General features: G+C 41.0%; 1 protein-coding gene across 1 annotated transcript in view; it reads right to left on the reverse strand.

Moving 5' to 3' along the window:
• Positions 1-12,819: 12,819 nt before the first annotated feature.
• Positions 12,820-21,646, reverse strand: part of MED1 (mediator complex subunit 1) — a 552,713-nt gene continuing 543,886 nt past the window's right edge. The window contains exons 17-18 of the mRNA XM_077459477.1: positions 15,972-20,021; positions 12,820-14,373 (exon numbers count right to left, since the gene is read on the reverse strand). Coding sequence (XP_077315603.1) covers positions 16,781-20,021 — 3,241 coding nt within the window. The 3' untranslated portion in view covers positions 12,820-14,373; positions 15,972-16,780. The remainder of the gene's footprint in view (positions 14,374-15,971; positions 20,022-21,646) is intronic.

A 21,646-nucleotide genomic window follows, 5' to 3' on the forward strand; every position in this document is an offset into this window, starting at 1 on the left:
ACTGTTATAGGGGTCTCCACATCCTGTGCTATTTCCTTTGATAGTCTAGGGACCTTGGCATTTATTATATATTCTTTAATTTTCCCCCTTCTAATGGTATCTTGTTGTTCTGTCTGCTTTTTTTTTTTACCCAATATAATTGCTCATAGTATTCCCTGAATACTTCCGTTATGTCTTTAGTCTTATACTTGGTCTCACTATTTTTATCTAGTATTTTCTCAATAAAGTTTTTTGTTTTCTTTTTCCTCAATATCCTAGCTAAACTCTTACCGTTCTTATTTCCCCACATATATCGCTCTTTCGCTATCTTATAATATTCTCTCTTCATTTCCTGTTCCATTATTTCCTCTAGCTCTAGTTTTTTAGTAACTATGTTCCGTTGTGTCTCCTGTATCTGTCCTTGTCCGTTCTGTTTCTCTGTTTTATTTTTTAATTCTAATCTTCTGATTTCTTCCCCTAATTCCTTTGCCTTGTGGTTCCTTTCTCTTTTTCTTTTTGCCCCAAGGGAAATATATATTTCTCTTATGTAAGCCTTATGGGCCTCCCATAGTATATTCTCGGCCGTCTCTCCCTTCCCATTTGAGGCAAAAAAAAAAAAAAAATTTTTTTCTTATTATCTCCTCTCCTTCTACATCAAATAATTCTTTATTGAGTTTCCAAATAAACGAAGGCTTCTTCACCTCTGGGATATTAATTCTCATATTTATGGGTGCATGGTCTGAAAGAGTCCTGGTTCCGTAGCTACCACTTCCTCCAATAGCTGGTGTTCCACCAACCAGTAATCAATCCTAGTGTACGTCCTATGCACAGGGGAGTAGAACGAATTATCTCGTCTCTTCGGGTGTTGCATTCTCCACACATCTATCAGCTGTAACTGGGCCATCCATTGTTTCATTGCATTCCGCTGTATGTTCCCCGTCCTCTGTGCATGGGACGAACTATCCAGTCTCAGATTCATCAGAAAATTCAGGTCTCCTGCTACGATTACCCTCCCCTCCTTAAAATCCCAGAGTTTTCCCAGTGTCTTTCTCAGGTATGTTATTGGATTCTTATTCGGGCAATATATGTTTGCCAGGGTATATTTTATTCCCCATAATTTTCCTTTTAAAAACAGGAACCTCCCTTCCGGGTCCTCCAACCTATCCTCTACCATAAATTGTATGTCCCGGCCTAACCCCCCCGCTACCCCCTTGTTCTACTTGAAACTGAGTCTCCATAGAACCAGATCGGGTGCCTTGGGGAATACAATATTATTTTGCTTTCATGGGTTAAGTGTGTTTCTTGCAGGAACACAACCCCTGCATTAAGTTGCTCCAATTCTCTGAGTATCAAACCGTTTATTTGCTACATTCAGATCTCTCACGTTATACGACACACAGTTTACTGTTGTCATACTGGTACCCGATCAATTCCCTTTATACGCAAAAGGTCTTGAGCTGTAGGTTCTTCTCCTCCCTCCCCCCTCCGGGCCTCGTGCCTCCAACCTGGATATATCCCCGTCCTGGTGTCTGCACCTCCTCCCTTGAGGTGGAAACCCAAACCCGGCGCCCCGTGTCCACCCCCCCGGATCTTAGGAGAGGATGGAGCGGGCGTTCCTAGGGAGACCTTTCCCTAACCCCCCCAAAGAGAAAAAACTCTCAACAAATTCAATATACTTCTATGGCATTAAAACGACCATCTCAATACTTCCTCCCTCCCATCCCCCCTATACCCCCTCCCCCCAGCAGCTCCTCCCTTATTAACCCTTCATACACTTTTGGAATTGGGATCTGTAAAGTCCTGTATGTCTTCTAAAAATCTCAACCTTACTGTCTTCCCCTCCTTATGTACTATCAATGCTGTGGGAAAACCCCAGCTATATCTGATGTTAGCTTCTCTTAATTGATCCAACAATGGTTTGAGCTTTCTTATTATTATTAAAGTTTCTGCCGATAAATCCGCGAACACTTGTAAAGTCCTTTGTTCATACTGTAGAGGGGGCCCCTTCCTAAGGTTGTTCCATATTCTTTCTTTATCTGAGTACTCATGGAACTTAATGAGCACATCCCGTGGCGTATCCTCTTTTAGTCCAGGTGGTCTCCTCACTCTGTGTACTCTATCGATTTTTATCTTTTCTGCTTCTCCTCTCTCTAGTAAGGGGTTAAATATCTTCTTCATCTTTTCCTCCAGATTTTCTCCATTTTGCTCTGGTATATCCCTTATCCTTAGATTTTGGCGCCTATTTTGATTTTCTTGCGTTTCCATTTTATATTAACATTCTCGCTGTTGTCTTTGCAGCTCTTTCATTTGTGTTTTTAGCTCGGCTATCTCCAATGTTTGTCTCTCCGCTTTCTCTTCCACCTCTTCTACTCTCTTTAACAAGTGTCCCAGATCCATACGTACGTTGGAGACCTCACTTTTAATCAAGTTTTTCATTCCCTCAAGCATTGCTAGCATATCCAATTTAGTGGGAATTTGGGATTCGCTTCTCAGATCTTCCCCCTCCGTAAGCGCTATATCTGTTCCCATATTTTCTTGCATCTTCTCCCCTTGAGCCCCCTTTAATTTAGCTGCCTCCTTTTTTGCGCTTTTAGTTATCTGGACTGTTTTTTTTTTCATACTTGGGCTTCTAATGTTCCCTTCTTTAGTTGTTACATATTTCTGGATTTAGCTTGCGTTTGTACTCGAATTTAAACTCTACCTGGGGGTTTTGGGTTCTGTTACTTTTTGGGATGGGCTTTTCATTTTTTCTTTTGGGCTTGCACCCCTTCTAGCTTACTTCTCTTGCCTCCCCAAATAATTGTCCCTCAGGAATGTATAATGTTTTTCCTCCTTCCCCTCCCCCTTTCCTTATTTTTGTTGTTTACAAAAACCCTCCCTTCCTTGAGTTCCAGCCGTCTCTTTAACAGTCGGGGGGATCTATCCCCTTGTATTTATGCAGGGGTAGTAAAATATGTATTATTGCACACGGGTTGCACACAGATGTCTTAGAACGCGGCATATATCTCCTGCAATATACATCTTTAAACCGTCTTTTTTAGATCTACAAATATATATTTAACAGATGGTACATCAGGGGAATCTTTTCCAATCAATTGTCCACTCCTTTCACTTCCACAAAGTACCTTAGGAAAGACAGCAAGGGTATAAACCTTCTTTTCTCCTGGATATGGTTTAATAACAGTTCCTTTTTGCCCCACAGGTTCTATAACTTTATCCATTCATATCTGTGTATTTACTGTATAGACATTGTCCCTGCATTCATTATGTAACGTTAAAAAGCATTCCTTTACTTCCACTGTCTGTATCACAGAAGCTGGTTCTGTCTCATGGGTTGCGGATCCTGGATGATCCTGACAGACTGTCAAACAGGCAGACAGGATGGAGCCAATCCGGGGAAAGGAGGAGGTAGGGAGAGGGAGGCGGCAGGTCTCACAGCTGGGGATAGAGGACGGAGAGTCTTGCCTTCAGCAGGTCACCTGTTGTCCCGTCGGCTTCCTTCCTTCATATATCCTCGGGGGGGGTCACTGTAATAGCCAAATCTTCTGTGCAGCTTCTCTTGTCCGGGGGGATGCTCTCACCAGCCTCCACCGCTCACCATACCGGCGGAAATCTGCTCTATACGGGGGGGGGGGGGGGGGTAGGTCGCCCTAGCGGGGGGTCCTCCGCGCTGTGTCCCCGGCCGTCCATCCAGCTCCTCCCCCACCGTGGATGTCGGTCTCTCCTCGGCCATCACAGACGCTGCGTCAGGCTCCTCCCCCAACTTTCTAACGTCACATCCCTCTCTAGCTAGATATCATTGTTCTATTCCTTTGGCAGGTTGAGAAAAGTCTATTGTCTCTATAGCTACAGTAAACAAGAGAGGGTCTCTTGCTAGATAGATGCAGGCAAAACATCCACCCAGCAAATGATGCCAGTGCTCAATCTCAGAGAGTTAATCCCTTGCACAATAGAAACCGGAGTAAAGCAAAGGTTCCAAGCAACCTAATAAAACGAGGTAGCTTCCAGTGCTTAGCCTGAGAGGCCATCGTCTTCAGGAACAGGGCAAGCAATGAATCAATGGCCCTGGTCCTAGAAAGTGCTCCATGGCTAACTTGTTACTGGAATGCGGTCTGAATAGCACTTCCCATGGAACCCAGTGTCTGAAGGTACCCTGAAAAAGGCTTTTCCTGCAATATCCTCTTGAGTTTGGACTGAACACTCCATAAGCCAGGCTGTGAATGGCCATGGCAGATGAGCTGTGATTAACTGCTTGCCAACCAGTCACAATCATACTGCGGCAGGTCGGCACGTTCCCGCGAGCCGCCGTAGCTATATGTCGGCTTTAAGCTGGATAGAAGGCGCCCGCTGCACTGTGGGGGTGCCGTTGCTCGTGGCCGCCAGCCACTTGAGTCAAAACAGGGATGTGTGTGTGTGTGTGTGTGTGTGTGTGTAAAAACACAAATCCCTGTTCTGTTAGGAGAGACAGATCGTAGGTTCCTAATAGCTAGGAACCAAGATCTGTCATCCCCTCTAGTCAGTACCCTCCCCCTACAGTTAGAACACACAGTCAGGGAACAGAGTTAAGCCCTTGATCGCCCCCTAGTGTTAACCCCTTTCCTGCTAGTGATATTTATACAGTAATCGGTGCATTTTTATAGCACTGATCTCTGTATAATTGTCAATCGTCCCAAAAATGTGTCAAAAGTGTCCGATATAATGTCGCAATCAAGATAAAAATCGCAGGTCGCCGCCATTACAAGGAAAAAAAAAAATAATAAAAATGCCAATCTATCCACTATTTTGTAGACGCTATAACTTTTGCAGAAACCAATCAATATACGCTTATTGCGATTTTTATTATCAAAAATATGTAGAAGAAAACATATCGGCCTAAACTGAGAAAAAAATTGGGGATATTTATTATAGCAAAAAGTACAAAATTTTATTTATTTTTTCAAAATTGACGCTCTTTTTTTTGTTTATAGCGCAAATAATAAAAACCGCAGATGATCATCAAATACCACCAAAAGAAATCTCCATTTGTGGGGAAAAAAGGACGTAAATTTTATTCGGGCACAGCTTCGCAGGACCATGCAATTAAGTTAAAGCGACGCAGTGCTGTATCGCACAAAATGCTCTGGTCATTGAGCAGCCAGATCTTCCGGGCTGTAATGGTTAAAGACCCCAGTTGTAGCAAGTAGAAGAGTTTTGACTGAAGAAAAAACTGCTTAGTATTTTACACAGCAGAGTTGAAGAAGAGATGCCCCTCTTCCTTGGACATTAGCAAAAAACTGAGGCATGCTGGTAATAGGAGAAATTTTTCTGGTCCAGTTTAGTTTTTATGTTTGCTCTCCTATAGGTGGTAGTATAATCTGAAGGTGAAAGATTTCTTGTGTCCCTTTATAGACAGGAAAAATTAAGAATCTGCTAGCCACTTATGGCATGCCAGGCAAACTGTCACCATTTTGGATGTAAATAACCTTTACTAGGCAGGAGGAAGCTGTTTGATAGTCTTAAATGTATTTTTTGGTATGGTCTGTTTGTGATGAAGTGCTTTTACCATGCATGTTATTTTCCCTTCATTTAGGTTACCCAGTGTGAGGTTCATGGCAACCTGTATGGCAGGTTCTGTGTAAGTAGTGAGATAATTCCGTGTTTCCAGTACTGGAACCATGCATCAAAATTCAAGAAATCAAAGAATCTTGAAATCAAAATGACCCCACACTGCCCACACCCAAATAAACGGTCAGACTTTACCCACAATAAAAAAAAAAACAGCAAATTCCCATAAGCATCATGTATAATTTTCTATTGAGCAAATTTCTCACATGTGCAAACAGGGCAAAGTACATTATGCATATAGTTTATCAAGAGACCATGGCATAGACCCTGCTAATACGCAAGTTCTAGCTAAATTGAAATATTAATGGATGTCCAGTCACTTCTCTTTCTTCATTAATTTGTGGTGTGTGTGTGTGTGTGTAGTGTAGGGTTTTGCATGTGTGCGCTCTTTAGGATGACAATTGTCCTTCCTTATCCTAACTCTAGCACACACACCTCACTTTGACATTTCCATGCCACCAGTGAGAAGGACCCTGCTGTACGCAGAACACTAGCCAGTTTTTACATCAACAGAGTATATGCATCAATGCTTTTAGTGTTCGGTCACCAACATATAAGCATTAACCCTCAGGCCGCGTACACACGGGTGGACTGTCTGTCCAACTTAGTCTGCTCGTGTGTGGGCTTCAGCGGACTTTTTCAGCGGACAGTCTGGCGGACTAAGTCTTTCGGAATTTCCGTAATATTGTCCGTCCAACTTTGGTTTCAGCGGACAGTCCGCTCGTGAGTAGGCAAGTTGGACGGACTAAGTATGGCGCATGCTCAGAAAGGATTTACACGGCCGAAGGTTGCATTGCAGTGTATTGGACGTCGTATTTCTAGTCCCGTCGTACGTGCTGTACACGTCATCACGCAAGCTTTCAACGGACTGTCTGTTCATCGTGTGTGGTCAAGTCCGTTCATTCAAAAGTAGGACGGACTGTCTGTCGGATTGTCTGATGGACTTAGTTGGCCAGACAGTCCGCCCGTGTGTACGTGGCTTCAGGGATCAACTATATTGGAATGATACCTAAAGTGACACTAAAGGTTAGAATATATTTTTATTTTAAACAAACATATACTTACCTCCACTGTGTAGCTCGTTTTGCACAGAGTGGCCCCGAACCTCATCTTCTGGGGTCCCTCGGCGGCTGTCTCGGATCCTCCCCCTTTTGATAACCCCCTCTAGGAAGCGCTCTCCCAAAGGGGGTTACCTTGCGGGCGCATTCCCGAGTCCATAGCCGCCAACTACAGGACTCGGCCCTGCCCCAGCCCTTACTTTGAGTTGATTGACTGCAGCGCGAGCCAATGGCTGTGCTGCTATCAATCTATCCAATGAAGAGGAAAGAAGACGAAGCAAAAGAAGAGCGGGTTTGCAACGTGGGACTTTCCGGGGCTCAGGTAAGTAAAACGGGGGGGGGGGGGGTCAGTGATTGTAAGATATTTTTTCACCTTAATGCATAGGATGCATTAAGGTGTAAAAAACATGAACCTTTACAATCCCTTTAACCCTTTTAATACCTCAATGATCTACCCCCAGCGTATAAGCATTAACACATTAGATCTCAGTCCCTAGGGCAGTGATGGCAAACCTTGGCACTCCTGATGTTTTGAAACTACATTTCCCATGATGCTCCACTACACTGCAGAGTGCATGAGCATCATGGGAAATGTAGTTCCAAAACATCTGGGGTGCCAAGGTTCGCCATCACTGCCCTAGGGCATGCATGTTAGTTTCACAGCACCCATGCCTCAGTGCATATGTGATAACCTCTCAGAATCCAATCTTTAACAAATATGCATTACCCCTGTAAGCACCCAAACATCAGTCTATATGTATGCATGTGTTTTAATCTCTTACCTGAGTCCAAAGCATATGCTATTACCCTTCACCTCTATTGCCTCCATCCCTTCAAAATGCTACTTCAAAGTCTACAATGCTGCTAACACACTCCTTACCTCTACTGTTCTGAAATAATCTGCTTCAGTTTTAGAAGATTCAGTTCTTGGGCTCAGATGCTAACCTCTGTAAAAATCCTCTGTGTAAAAAGCATGGCTCACGTGCTGCTGCTTTACAATTAGTCAAGTTTTGTAAATGGGAGCCAAATGCATTTTGCAGCAAATTTTCTCACATCATTAACCTGTATGGCTTTGACCCTATGTTTTTGTGATTATGTAGCTAAATATAGAAAGATAACCACTATTTGTGAGTCAAAGTACGACATACATACTGTCCATTCATACTCTATGCACTCCACTCCTGCACATACCACCTGGTGTCATACCTTCCTCACTCTGCTTCTGCATACACCACCCACCAACTGACTTCTCTAATATGTACAGTGGAGGTAAAAAGTCTACACGCCCCTGGTAAAATGTCAGGTTTCTGTGATGTAAGAAAATGAGACAAAGAAATCATTTCAGAACCTTTTCCACCTTTAATGTGACCTATAAACTGTACAACCCAGTTGAACAAAAAACTGAAATCTTTTAGGTGGAGGGAACTAAAAATATTTTTTTTTTTATAATATGGTTGAATAAGTGTGCGCCTTTGGGTAGGAGTCTATCAGCATGGTACATCTTGACTTGGCAATATTCTGTCAGATTGCAAGGGCATCTCCTGTGGACAGCCCTCTTCATTTCACCCCACACATTTTCAATTGGATTTAGGTCTGGGTTTCGGCTGGGCCATTCCAAAATTGTAATCTTCTTTTGGTGAAGCCTTTCCTTGCATGATTTGGATGTATGTTTTGGGTTGTTGTCATGCTGAAAGATGAAGTTCCTCTTCTTGTTCAGCTTTCTAGCAGAAGTCTGAAGGTTTTGTACCAATATTGACTGGCATTTGGAACTGTTCATAATTCCCTCTTCCTTGATTAAGGCCTCTATTCCAGCTGAAGAAAAACAGCCCCAAAGCATGATGCTGCCACCACCATGCTTCACCGTGGGTATGGAGTTCTTTTGGCGATCTGCGGTGTTTTGTTTTTGCACCAAACATATCTTTTGGAATTATAGCCAAAAAGTTCAACCTTGGTTTTATTAGAACATAACACATTTTCCCACATGCTTTTGGCAAACTTCAGATGTGGTTTTGCAAAAATTTAGCTGGGCTTGGATCTCTTTCTTCCTAAGAAAAGGCTACCCCATAATCCAGACATATGAAGAATATGGGAGATTGTCGTCACATGTACCACACAGCCAGTACTTTCCAGATAATCCTGCAGCACCTTAATGTTGATGTAGGATTCTTGGCAGGCTCCCAGGCCAGTTTTCTTTTCGTCTTGTCTAATCAATTTTGGAGGGACATCCAATTCTTAGTAATGTCACTGTTGTGCCATATTTTCTCCACTTGATGATGACTGTCTTCACTGTGTTCCAAGGTGTATCTAATGCCTTGGAAATTCTTTTGTACCCCTCTTCTGACTGATACCTTTTAAAAAACAGATCCCTCTGATGCTTTGGAAGATCTCTGCTACGAAGAAAATTTCAGGAAAGACCTCATAGAACAGCTGAACTTTATTTGGGGTTAATCAGAGGCATTTTAAATGATGGCAGGTGTGTAATAACTCCTATTTAACATGAGTTTTATTGTGATTGCTTAATTATGAGCACAGCTACAGCCCCAGCTATAAGGTGGTGTGCACACTTATGCAACCACGTTATTATTTTTTTCACTCCCCCCCTCAAAAGATTTTAGCTTGTCTTTGGTGTGTAGACTTTTTATATCCATTGTATATAATGTAATCAACATACAGTAAGTCCCCTACTTTCCAACCAGTTTTCGACCCGGGAAGTCCAACAAAGAACATTGCTTTCAGGCAAAGGCTGCGAGCACTGATCAGTATGTTCTGGTGGGGGGTGTCCACACAAGAGCACAGCTTGAGAGACTGCCATACCAACACACCCAATGTTGGTGCAGCAATCTGTCAGTTTATTTTCATTTAGACCGCTGGGTTGAACAAAATAAAAAACTGTGCAAACGCATGTTCACATCTTTGAAAATTCGCAACTCAAAGGTTTGTATGTAGGGAACTTTTGTATATGCTTTATCTTCCCCACCAATTCCACTTTCAAGCAAAATACTAAATATAATTAAAGGATAAGTTCACCTAAAAAAAATTACAAATGCACATTTTTTTTTGCAATTAAAGAAGAAGCAGCCTGTAGAAGTCTGAAAAGCATTGCACCTCAGCAGATCGCAAGTACTGCAGGGCTTATGCAGACTGTCAGTGTAAGATGTCTGCTCATATCTCATATGGGCATGCAGCTACACACTGACAGGAAGAATCAATAAACTACCTAGAGCACACAACAGTGCCCTGGTAGTTCATTGAGAACTATAAGCTGTCAGCAGTCTATCGGTCCATGTAGTTCATTCATTCACATAACTCTGTGATTAAATGATGTGGCCGTGTGAGTGGAGCTCTGCACGGCCACGCTCCTTTCAAATTGTGACAGCGGGTGTGGGAGAAGATCCCCGGCCCACTGTCCCAGGGAGGGGGAGGATCAAGGAATGGCCGCAGGAGCGGAAACATTTTCCACCCAAAAACGGGTGGAACATGTAACATCTTCCCAAAGGTGAACTTATCCTTAAAGCAAAACTCCGACCATAATTTGTTTTCCATGTCCTTGTTGCTGATCTCCTATCTTCATCCACTTGGCCATCCATGTTCTTCTGAGCTCTGTAGTTCCTCTGTAATAGCCTGCTGAACTTGCTGAAAAACTGTTATGGCCTGCTGACATCCTGTTTGTAAGACCGCTGGCTGCTATCCCTCTCCTCAGCTCAGCCAGCGGTCTGGCATGCCCCGCTGTAGTCCTTTGAAAGTCAAGCAGGAGGAAGCAGACATTTTGTGGGCAGTAGGGGTCTCACAACCCCCGGTCTGTGCTGCCCATGGAGGAGGTGTCGTCCTTCTCCTCTCTCCTCCTCTTCTCCCTTAAAGTCATCGCCCCCCCCCTCTCCACCTCCACTCCGTCCCCGACACACCGCACTGGTCCCCGCCTATCTCTGTGTAAATCGGGGATTATCATCAGTATTTACTTGTATGACACATCAGGGATCTTCCACTGTGTTTGGTATTGTATACGAGGACACTGATGCCCCGCCGTTATAGGAACAATCGTCAATAGTAATAACGACAGGGGGGCATCAGAGCTCAGCATTCTCATATAACAATACAGGCCCCGCTGGAGAACCCCCCCCGTGTATATACAAGTAAATACGGATAAGGGATTATCATCTGCACTGGTGGTCCCTGACAAGTGGCACTGGTGGTACCTGTCATGGCAGTCCCTGACAAGTGGCACTGGTGGTCCCTGACAAGTGGCATTGGTGGTCCCTGACAAGTGGCACTGTTAGTCCCTGACAAGTGTCACTGGTGGTCCCTGACAAGTAGCACTGATGATCCCTAACACGCTGCACTGGTGGTCCCTGACACGTTGCACTGGTGGTCGCTGACATAGTGACACTGGTGGTCCCTAACATGGTGATCCCTGACAAGAGGCACTGGTGGTCTATGACATGGTGGTCCCTGCTATTCTGCAATGAACTCTGATAGGCTTCATTGGTTTGCATTTATATTAAATTTATTAATTTAAATGTATTGATCAAATGCATTAAATTATTATATTAATATGCATTTATATTAACATGCTTTGATGTAACCTATCATACCGTGTGATATGTATGGCTTGCTGGCTGCAGAATTAAGGCAACGATTTATGTTAAAGTGGGCGAGTTCACATTTACATGTACAAGCCTAGTGTACTTACCACATTCACTCCCATCCCAAGTATTCATGGGAAATGAAGTCTGATTACAGTTAGAGAGAAGAGGCTATGATGCAATCCCTGTTCTAACACCTCCTCTTGGGCAGAATACAGGCTGCATTTTTTAAATCAGAAAACCGACTTCCTGAAAATTCAGTCATATCTCTTAAGGGGAAAGAAATTTCACAAATATAACTGTTTAGTGTTATCTGTGGGGGGTGTACTAATGGGGGATTTTTGGAAAATCCCGGAGTTCTGCTTTAAGTCTCAATTGTCCTTTTGAACACAAGATTACTAAAAGTATATATTCCAACAATACTTGTGTGCTTTAATTCCCACTGTAGGTAATTATATATTCAATGAAAAATTCTTGTTAAGATCACTATGTTGCAGATATGCAATGGTTTACCTTCTTTTGCTCACATACTTGCTGCAGAGCCCTGTTTCTAATTAGGGGGCACCCTCAGCCATAAGATATATTTGTCAGTTTACAAAAGGTGCCCAGCTGTGTGCCTTGCTGCACTGATATAAACATGCACGGCTGAATGACCTGAGTGGATAGTTATGTTCTCATGCTTAAATCCACATAGTTGGCTGTCTAATGTCTATGGCTACATTTCCGCAGATGTTACAATTTTATGAAACAATAGTTATTGGCTGCAGTCTAGTTCTGAGAAATATGTATGACCCAATGGCATCAAAAAAGTTAAAACAAAAGTGAGCAGAATCCTGTAATAACTTTGGTATTCTCTTTACTTCTCAATAGCCAGTGTCCAATTAACAGTTGGCTAACACTCTTTGTCAAATGGGCATGTGAGCCCAGTGAGAGGTTAGTTGGTTCTATTCAAAAGTAACCAAGGGATAAGGTTCTACAGGGATTTATAAACTGCAAAATGATTCCAGTTATGCTCCATTAAAAGATCAATCATACAACAAAACAAAATACTTTCTCAACATCCCTAATTTCTAAAATAAATACGGCATGCTCACCTCTGTTGTCGGTTCACCACCAGGACTTCTGATATTTCCATGCTTGAATCACTTAGCTTGTTTTCTCCTTCTATATATCCACAAATAAGCATGTTAATAAGACACGGATTTGAGCGGTGCAGAATTAGGGTTCACCAAGCCCCATCTCTGGTCCAGAGAATTTGGCTGCATTTATCATTATGACTATATGGTAATGCATACCACATGGAATAAAAAAATGCATTTTAGATTAGCATAGCCCAAATTCAGATAATTTTCCTTGTATAAGGTGACTCTTCCAAATATGATGTCAGCATTCTTTTGTAGTAGTTTAACAAGAATTCTGTGAAATTTTGATGAAATGTTGAAAAAGTTATACTTTCAAAAACAAAAATGATAAAAATAAATTACAAAAATAAAAATAGAAACTAAAAAAAAAAAAAAAACATGGGTACATCTCTGCCCACTCAAATTTTAGTTGCCCTCATTTCAATAGGCCATATTAAGATACTCAAAACAAAAAGATTACCTAGATTTCTCTGATTTTTATTTCCTTGTCCACAAAACCTACAAGCAATGTATTTTAATAAATAAAACTACAGCAAAAATACAAAAAATTCTGACAATTGATAAATTTATACAACTAAGACAGTGAACAGTCATCCTCTATTTACAAATGACAAACTAGTTTGTTTCAGTATTCTTAGAGCCCCTCCGAAATCTATTTGTAAAATTTGTGTTGGGGAACAAGATAGTAAAGGGTTACTCCTTGTTCCATATGACCAATGAAATAACTTACACATGCCTTAATACAATGTTAGGTATGTTAATTATAGAAAGATCAAACAGCCAGCCATATTTTCATTGCAACCTGCATATATTTTACTGTGCACAACCAGTGTATAGCCAAGCTTGGACTGCACAACTGGGAACAAAAGGTTTTCTTGGAAGAGGTGGGGTGTCAAACATTATTACTGGACTGACTAGAGTTTCAAACAATGACCTCAAAGATCTCAACAGACTAGCCTTTTATCAGCCATATATACTATTTTTTGGACTCCAGCAAAGTACTGGGTCAGTAGTGTTAACAGATGTACAAATATAGGTCATCAGCTAGAGCACAAATGTGTGGGCTGTTACACGTATGGCAAGGACACATCCTTTGAGCGCAAAAAAACTCTACTTCTTGTTCCATTAAAGAAACTGTAAAATTATTTTCAAAGCAATCTGTTAGGGAACAAACATGTTCTATAGAGAGATAAGAACACTTCTGTGGGGCTTTTTCCTCCATTAATGCTAAAACCATGTCTACACAGTGGCCGTTTTCATAGTTTCAACAGTTCTGTTGCTTCTTGGTCTTTTAGTGAATAAAGATTGTCACTCCAGGTGTTTGGTTGTATAAATAATAGTCTTGGGCCAACAAATTCCATATTCACAACATATATCCTATTTCTAAGCTGTTGAGGTGATTACATAAGAGTTTGAAAGTCCATATGCTCAGTATGTACACTGCATGTATACCCTAGCAGGATCGGAAACGCATTTACGTGTTAATATCAATCATTGTTTAACTTATGCACGTTCATTCTGCTATTCTGAAGATATCTTGACTCAAATATTAGCTCTGTTTGACGAAACCAGGTAATGCACTGAAGACTAATATACATTTGTCCAAAAGAGAAGAGAGCTTGGCAAGGTTTTGAAGACATATGTCCTTGCTTGTCTGAATGTGTTAAATTCCTAAGTTGTTGCAAGGTATGACTTAGTGTTGCATTAATGTTATAGTTGAGCTGCTTTCATGTTTACTCCACCAGAAGAGCAATATGCTTAAGTTCTATATGCTTAATGTCAATTCTGATCCCAAACTGTATTCTTCAGTCGAGCAGGAGTTAAGAAACACCGGTGTGTGCATGCTACACTGGATTGGTGCGAGTGGACACAATCCATTGCACAGACTCCAAAAGGCACTACTGGTTTTCCTGGCAAACTCCCGAATGTTCTCTTTTTCCAGAAAGGCCATCTTCCGTTTTGACTACACCATCAGATTCTCCATTCGTGAATGTCTTCTGTTTCTCTTTACTGGAGTACACAGACATGGGGGATATATTATTACAAAGCTTACTTCCAAAAAAAAAAAAAAAAAAAAAAAAGGCAACCAAATTTAAAGTGGATGTTACCATAATACTAAATAAAATGATCTAGTCATTAACAAATGTTCCTCCAACCCAAGGCTAAAGCTAAGATTAAATGAACCCCTCATATCTATCTGCTGGACTCAAAACCAGTTGGCTACAATAGACATTAGCTGCCTATGAACTAGTGCTCATATTGGGGGCATACAACACTGCTTGATTCAAACATCCAGAGAACTATAATTGCTGCAAACTGAATGCTACTACTCCTGCTATTCTTTGCCAAAGGCATTAACGCACTTCCATCCAGATTTGGCAATGGGCCATGTTGTATATTGCACAACACTACTCATTGTTTTATGGGTTCAGCCAACCTTTAATTCTCCCCCCAAAATGAAAACCTCCAATTCACTCTGTACTCTCATATCACATAAACATGCACACACATACTGTTTATATCTGAAAACAAAAAATATAATGGCAGGTCTCAGTGGATGAAAATGTATATATTTAAATCATCCCTAATGGTAACTATAGTATTCTCAAATGAATTTTGCAGCTAGGATATATATATATATATATATATATATATATATATATATATATATATATATATATATATATATATATATATATATATATATATGAGTTCAGGTCCCCTATGGCCTCCTTTCGAATCGCATAAAATTATACTACAGAGAAAAAACAAAACGTTACTAGGCACGGTCAAGCACCAGGTAACATTAACATGATCTGGTTGATGGATTTATCTTTCCAGATCAAAACATTTGTTTTAAATAAAGTGGGGAAAAGTGAAAGTTTAACTCAACAGTTGTAGCCCTTGTCAAACGTGTTCAGAGGTCGATATCTTCACCCAACTCCCCAACAACAGAGCATGACAAAATAATGAACTGGTTAGGTGTCTATACTTCAACATGGTCCAATACTGATAGGGTTAATTAAAAATGTGGTAGTACTTGTAAACCATGTATATATCAGGGGGCTAATCGCTTACTTATCACCCTGGGATATAATAGAGTTCTACAATACCTTACAGAGCCCTCAAATCACCCGACATTTAGCACGGAGAGCGTAACTTTGTGCTAAATCTAAGAACCACCAAAAAGCTCTATTGGCTCTGAAGATATGGCTTAAAACCACAGAGAAAGCTGGAAAAAAAACACTAGTGATATGGAGGTATTGCCCAGAGCAATCAATTACTTGTAACCCAGTTGTCTAAAGCAGATGAGAGAATATGAATGTAGATGTATATGGTTTTTGCTGTGGGCTATACCATATTTATGTGCTGCACTTATTTAAAGTCATAATGCTGCAAAAGACAAATCACAAACCAGTACAAGTTGCCTGAATTAAAAAAAAAAACTCTTTCTAGAACAATTTGTAACTGAACCATAATCAAATTGAGAACATTATTAAAATTCCTTCCATCAAATCACCAGCAAAATAGCTACTAGGGGGACCTGTACAACTTAAAAATAAGATCTCACTGTAACAAGTTTAATACCAAAGGTTTTATTTTCATACCAAACATTTCCTGAACTCTTTTCAAAATGTCCTTGAGTAAAATGACAAAAAAAAAAAAAAAAGAATAAAATCAGAATTATTTACACACAGGAAAGGAAGGGTATGTACAGAACAGAAAATGTAAACTCCTTAAAATATAATTATTACAAATAAACAGGAATACAAATATGTGAGTGGGATGTTTAAAAAAAATAAGGCATTTTAATCACAGCTGAATTTTAGTTGGTGCGAAACACGCAGCCATTTAGAAAAAGGGTATTTTATATTTAGACAAGTACTGTGTCAGCAGTCTAAAATCATTACAGATATTTACACTCGTATGACACATTCTCACAATTTTACAGTTAACATCTGCACCATAAATTGGCGCATTTGTTGTAAAAATACTGAAGGCTTTAAAGTGGATCTGCTAACTGCACACAATGGCGAACCCATTTTATCCACTGGAGCAATACTTAAATATCATATTTATAATTAGTGACATCACTGAAGGGTTTCCACCCTGTTGATGTCAGTTTTTTCTAGTCAATTGGTTATTTTCCCTGTGCTGTATAGGTGAATGTTTCCTCATGCTATAAAAAAAAAAGGAAAAGGGGGTATTTCATGTCTGGACTCTATGATATTTTATAAGTTATCATATATTTAAAATGGGGAAAATAAAAATAAAATGTTTGACTAATCCTAGCCCCAACCAAATGAGGCAAGTAATGAATTCCACTGCAAGGTATCTGCAGGCAGGAAAAGAACATACATGTAATTTTACAATAACACGCATAGCCAGCACACCCATTCAAGATATAATACAAAGTTCAGTTCCCTAGCAGAGCCACATCCATTAAATCATCATCTTCACCCATTAGGTAAGTTGGACTGGGTCGTGCTGCTCTATCTGAAGACAGCAGAGGGCCTCCACCCATGGACAGCGTTGGGTCAGAAGAAACTGGTGATTTTGACCAGTTCTCTGGCTTCAAGCTGTAAGTCTTCTTCTTTTCTCGATCCCTATCCTTGTCTTTCAGCCTCTTCTTTTCTTTCTTGTGTTTTTTATGTTTTTCAGCACTGTACTCTGGTTGAGCACGGCTCCCGCCTCCTCCATCATCTGAGCTAGGGCTATTTTGATAAGATTTTTCAGCAATTGAGGAGGACCCTGATTCACTTTCACTGTCATGGGTTTGCGGGGTATATGCTGGTGATTTGTTATGGCTTGGAGAGCAGCGCTCATGCTTTGGGGTTGACCCACTTATCAATGGTGAGCCGTAACTCTTAGGGATCTGTGGCCTCAAACTATCTCCACTTCCTTCACCTGGCTTCTGAAGTGTTACCTTTGCCTTGATGCTAGGTGATCCTCCATCATGTTTGCTGATGATAATTTTAGCTACACCAGTGCTCCCCGATCCCTTGGAATCTCCCTTCTTAGAAGGATCAGAAGATCCTCCAGAAACTGAAACTTTAGATTTGTCTTTTTCACTCTTCTCCCTTTTTCCTGTGAATTCACCTCCTACAAGTCCATGTTTTGATGAGATCCCATGGCCAGGTGCCCCAGGGTTGCCTCCCCCTCCAGCCCCCTCTATAGAATCTTCTGAACCAGGGCCTCCAGTCCCCACCCCATGTTTAAGTTTGTCTATGACCGCAGTAAGTGAAGGTTTCTTATTTCTACTAGGAGACTTCCCTTTCGAACTGCCATGAAGATTCTGGGAGACACTGGAGCCACCTGAAAAAGATGATGATGATGAGGATGAAGATGAGGAAGAAGAGGAGGAAGAGGATGAAGATGAGGAGTTTGGTTTTTGTGAAAGAGATCCTGAAGGTACAAGACCTCCTGAGGATTTCATAGAGGAACTGGAACTTCCACTAGACATATGAGAACTGACTGAGCCAACTGGTGATTTGGCTTTTGAAGAGGGTGGAGTGTTTGGCATTGGTTTCATTGGTGATAACTTGTCAGAACCTCCAGAAGGCCTAGAGTGTGAGGGAGAGATGTTTGGCTTGGAGAGTGAGGGGTTCATTAACACAGATGGCTTTCCTTGTGGTTTATTCTTGCTACTTCCAGAACTATTAGTTCCACTCCCTAGCCCATGCTTTGTGATAGGGGAGGAGCCCTGCTTTCCAATGGACTGAGAACCAGTTTTTGACTGGCTACTTCCTGATCCAGTCTGTCCAGAGTATATTCCACCAGCTCCACCTCCTATTTTCAAACTAGAGGACCCATCGCACTTACTGTTTTTAATCTTTCCTGAGGATGAAGAGGATGATGACAATGAGTGGCTATGATGACTTTTGCTACCGGAAGAATTTCCTGAACCACTGCTTGAATACTGACTATGGGAAGATGGTTTACCAACACTCACAGTGCCTTTGGGAATCTGAATGGTGATCTTGGGTATGGGAGGAGTGGCCATGCCAGGAGGAGTCTGGGATCTTCCGGATGTCCCTGGAGATTTTGAACCCCCAGAACTGGTTGGAGGGGTAAACGGACGACTGGCAATGTGAGAAGGTGATTTGCCTTCTGACTCAGCTTTTTTGCGTTTAGGTGGCTTATCTTTGCTTTTACTATCACTAGAAGGTGTTCTGCTGCGTTTTCCAGATTTTGTATCTAACCCAGATCCCTGAATTCCACTCATACTTCCTGCTCCCCCATTGCTTCCCTCTTTAGTCCTCTGCTTTTGTGGCCTATCTTTTGGAAATTCTCCTCCAAGTAAAGGGCTCTGGCTCCTACTAGGGGCTTCAAGAATATCTACCCCACCTAGTCCTTTGCCCCCTCCAATGATGCTGAAATCTACTGTTTCAGCGCCTAACTCTACCTTATACTTGCCTTCACTCCCATCAACAGGGATTCCTGAAACTACACTCAGTGATGCTAGCCCTTGGCCAGGAAAGTCCTTAAAATCATGATCATCACTTTGGCTGCTGTCTTCATTGAAGTCATCTGTAAAACCGCTCTGGCTGTTCAATAACTCTGGGTTAAAGTCCATACTATTAAAAAAATTATTAGACGAGTCGCTGTTGGGGCTTCCGTTGGCCTCCGCAATTAGATCAGCAGCATCTGCGTATGGGTTATCTCCACCACCAGAACCATCTACTGGGAATACATCTGTGTCAAACAAGGTGCTTTGAGAGTGCCCAGAGCTAGAGGAGTCTCTGACAGGGGTGCCAAGGTTGGGACAATCTTCCCCGGTCCCTGGGTGCTTTGAAGCTTCCTCTGCTATATCTGACAAGATATCTGTGACATCTGGAATCATGGTGTCTGTGCTTGGGAGTCGAACCATTCTTTGCATACCAGGCTGGGTATGAGTCATAGGCTGCTGATAGACTGTCGATGGAGTACCACATTGGCTAGGCGCTGGTGTGATGTGAGGTGTGTCCAGTGCATCACCCGTCATGCTTACATCAAAAATTGGGTTTTGTGAGTCCACATCCATATCGAGAAGTTCTCTTTGGAAATCATCTTCAGTCTGATTTTTCATCTTTTCTGCACCTGTTCTCAGCCTCTTTTTCTTGGGCTTTCCAGTACATGATGGACCTAATTCTGTGCGAGGAGACCCAGAAGAATTCTGCCTTTCAAGAGGGCTACTACCATACAAAGTGGAGAAATCTTGTGTTGGGTTATCCTTTAATAAGTTCATAAGCATAGGATGGTTTTTTGTATTACTTGCGGGGGAAGAGACAGGTGGTGGAGTATGATGGGGAGGTGTTGGACTTGAACCAAGACTTCCTCCCACATTTCCTGTTATCTGAAGCAGACTAGTTAGGATGGGATTTTGAGATACTTTGGTAAAGTCTTCTCCATGGCCAGTTGAGTCATGTCGCTCTTTAATTCCCATGTTAAAGAGAGCAGTGATTGGTCCTGAGGAATATGAGCTTGTTGGAGTTGTTACACCACTTAAGGCAGTTGAACCTGTGGTCATGCCATAGCCTGGACTACTAGCTGGAGGCAGATTCTTTTTCACCATGTCTTCCACAGTCTCTGCAATAAGAGACAAAGCTGGTGTGTCAGCCTGAATGGTCTCTGCTTTCCTGCGAATAGCCCTCATAGTAACGGGAATAGACATGCACCTATGTCACAAGAAAAAGAAAACAAAAGCCATGAGTTTGCAATATGTGGAAATGGAACAATGGAAATTATCAGAGACAAGCTAGTACATTGCCCTATTTACTGAAAAACTATGCATTTCTAAACACTTCAAAATTGCTCTAAAAGCATTTTGCTTTTGAAGTATCTACACTAAACACAGCAATCTTACACAATATGACACACTTTTGTCAGGTATTCTTCTTCCTAATCCACAATGGCATTTCATGGTTGTTGGTCCAATTAAACATCTAGCAGAACATTGGCAAATTCAATAAAATCAAAATACCCACTTAATTTATGTTGTTTTATAGTTCACAAGCTAAAAAAATGTCTTAACACAGATCACAAACATAGCAAAATATATTTACTATATTGTATACTATTTTTCTAATGTCCCATATGTACACTTTGCTAATATTGTAATTATTCCTTTATATATGGTGTATTTTTGCAACACCTTTAGTACCTAATAATAATAGTCTGTAAACAAAAAAAATAATCAAAATGCCCACACTATGTATTAAACGTATGTGTCAACACAATATGATAACAGAATATGATGTAGATAGCTGCTGTTCACAAAGCTCACTCAGCATATAACATTGGCAAAATTGCCTGTGCTGACAAAGTGGTTGTGCCTAAGCAAGTAGATCAAAGAATATATAAAGCATAAGCAAGGGAGCTGGAAGTAGGGTATGAACCATTTATTCATTTAGAATCTTAACTGCAGATAGCCTAGGCTAGGGAAATCAAACGGTGAAGACTCCTAATATCCAGCAGCTGTACCTGACAATCTCACAAAGTAGATTGGAAATAACATAGGCAATCCATTAACCCTTGAACTTATTTAGTTTTAAGTAATTGATAACACTGATATATACTTAAATGATTCAGAATAAATTTATACTATAGTGTGTGCGTGGTGTGTGTGTATGTGTGCGTGTGTGTATATATATATATATATATATATATATATATATATATATATATATATATATATATATATATAGCTAAATTTAAAATATTGAGCATATCCATTGTTTTTCTTGAAAGCTATTATGCTATGCTATAGCTATGGACTGGGCTTTTTTCCATGGGGCCACATGTATGCGTACTTCTTTTTGTACCGGGAGTGTGCCCCACACAGGGACTAGGCTGGGAGTGCACTGTGTGGCTCCCGGGTCACCTGATCGCTGTTATAGCCTCTGATTGGCTATCACAGTGACCAAATGGAAGAATGATATATATTGCGCCAGCACCCAAAAATCTATCAGGTAGCAGCCAGCATAACACTCAACAAGTACAAACCAGAGATAAAGATAAAATTATGTGCAGTGCTTACAAATTTGTACTGTTACAAATTCATGTGTAAAAAAACAATATGTATGATGTGAACGACCACAAAAAAAAAATTAACAAAACAGAAAAGTAAGGTGAATATGACAAATCTCAAATACTCTAAAGGTCCATATACTGTCATATATAAGTTGTTAAAAAGTCAATTTAAAAGTCCATGAGGGAATAGTGAAGAAAAAATAAACTACTAAGACGAGAAAAGATATTCCACATGACATCAGTGTTGAATGGAAAAACAACAATGGAACCA

Source organism: Lithobates pipiens, unplaced genomic scaffold (assembly GCF_037356315.1).
Source record: "Lithobates pipiens isolate NorthernLeopardFrog02 unplaced genomic scaffold, aLitPip1_a1.2 Scaffold_28, whole genome shotgun sequence".
Taxonomy (NCBI): domain Eukaryota; kingdom Metazoa; phylum Chordata; class Amphibia; order Anura; family Ranidae; genus Lithobates; species Lithobates pipiens.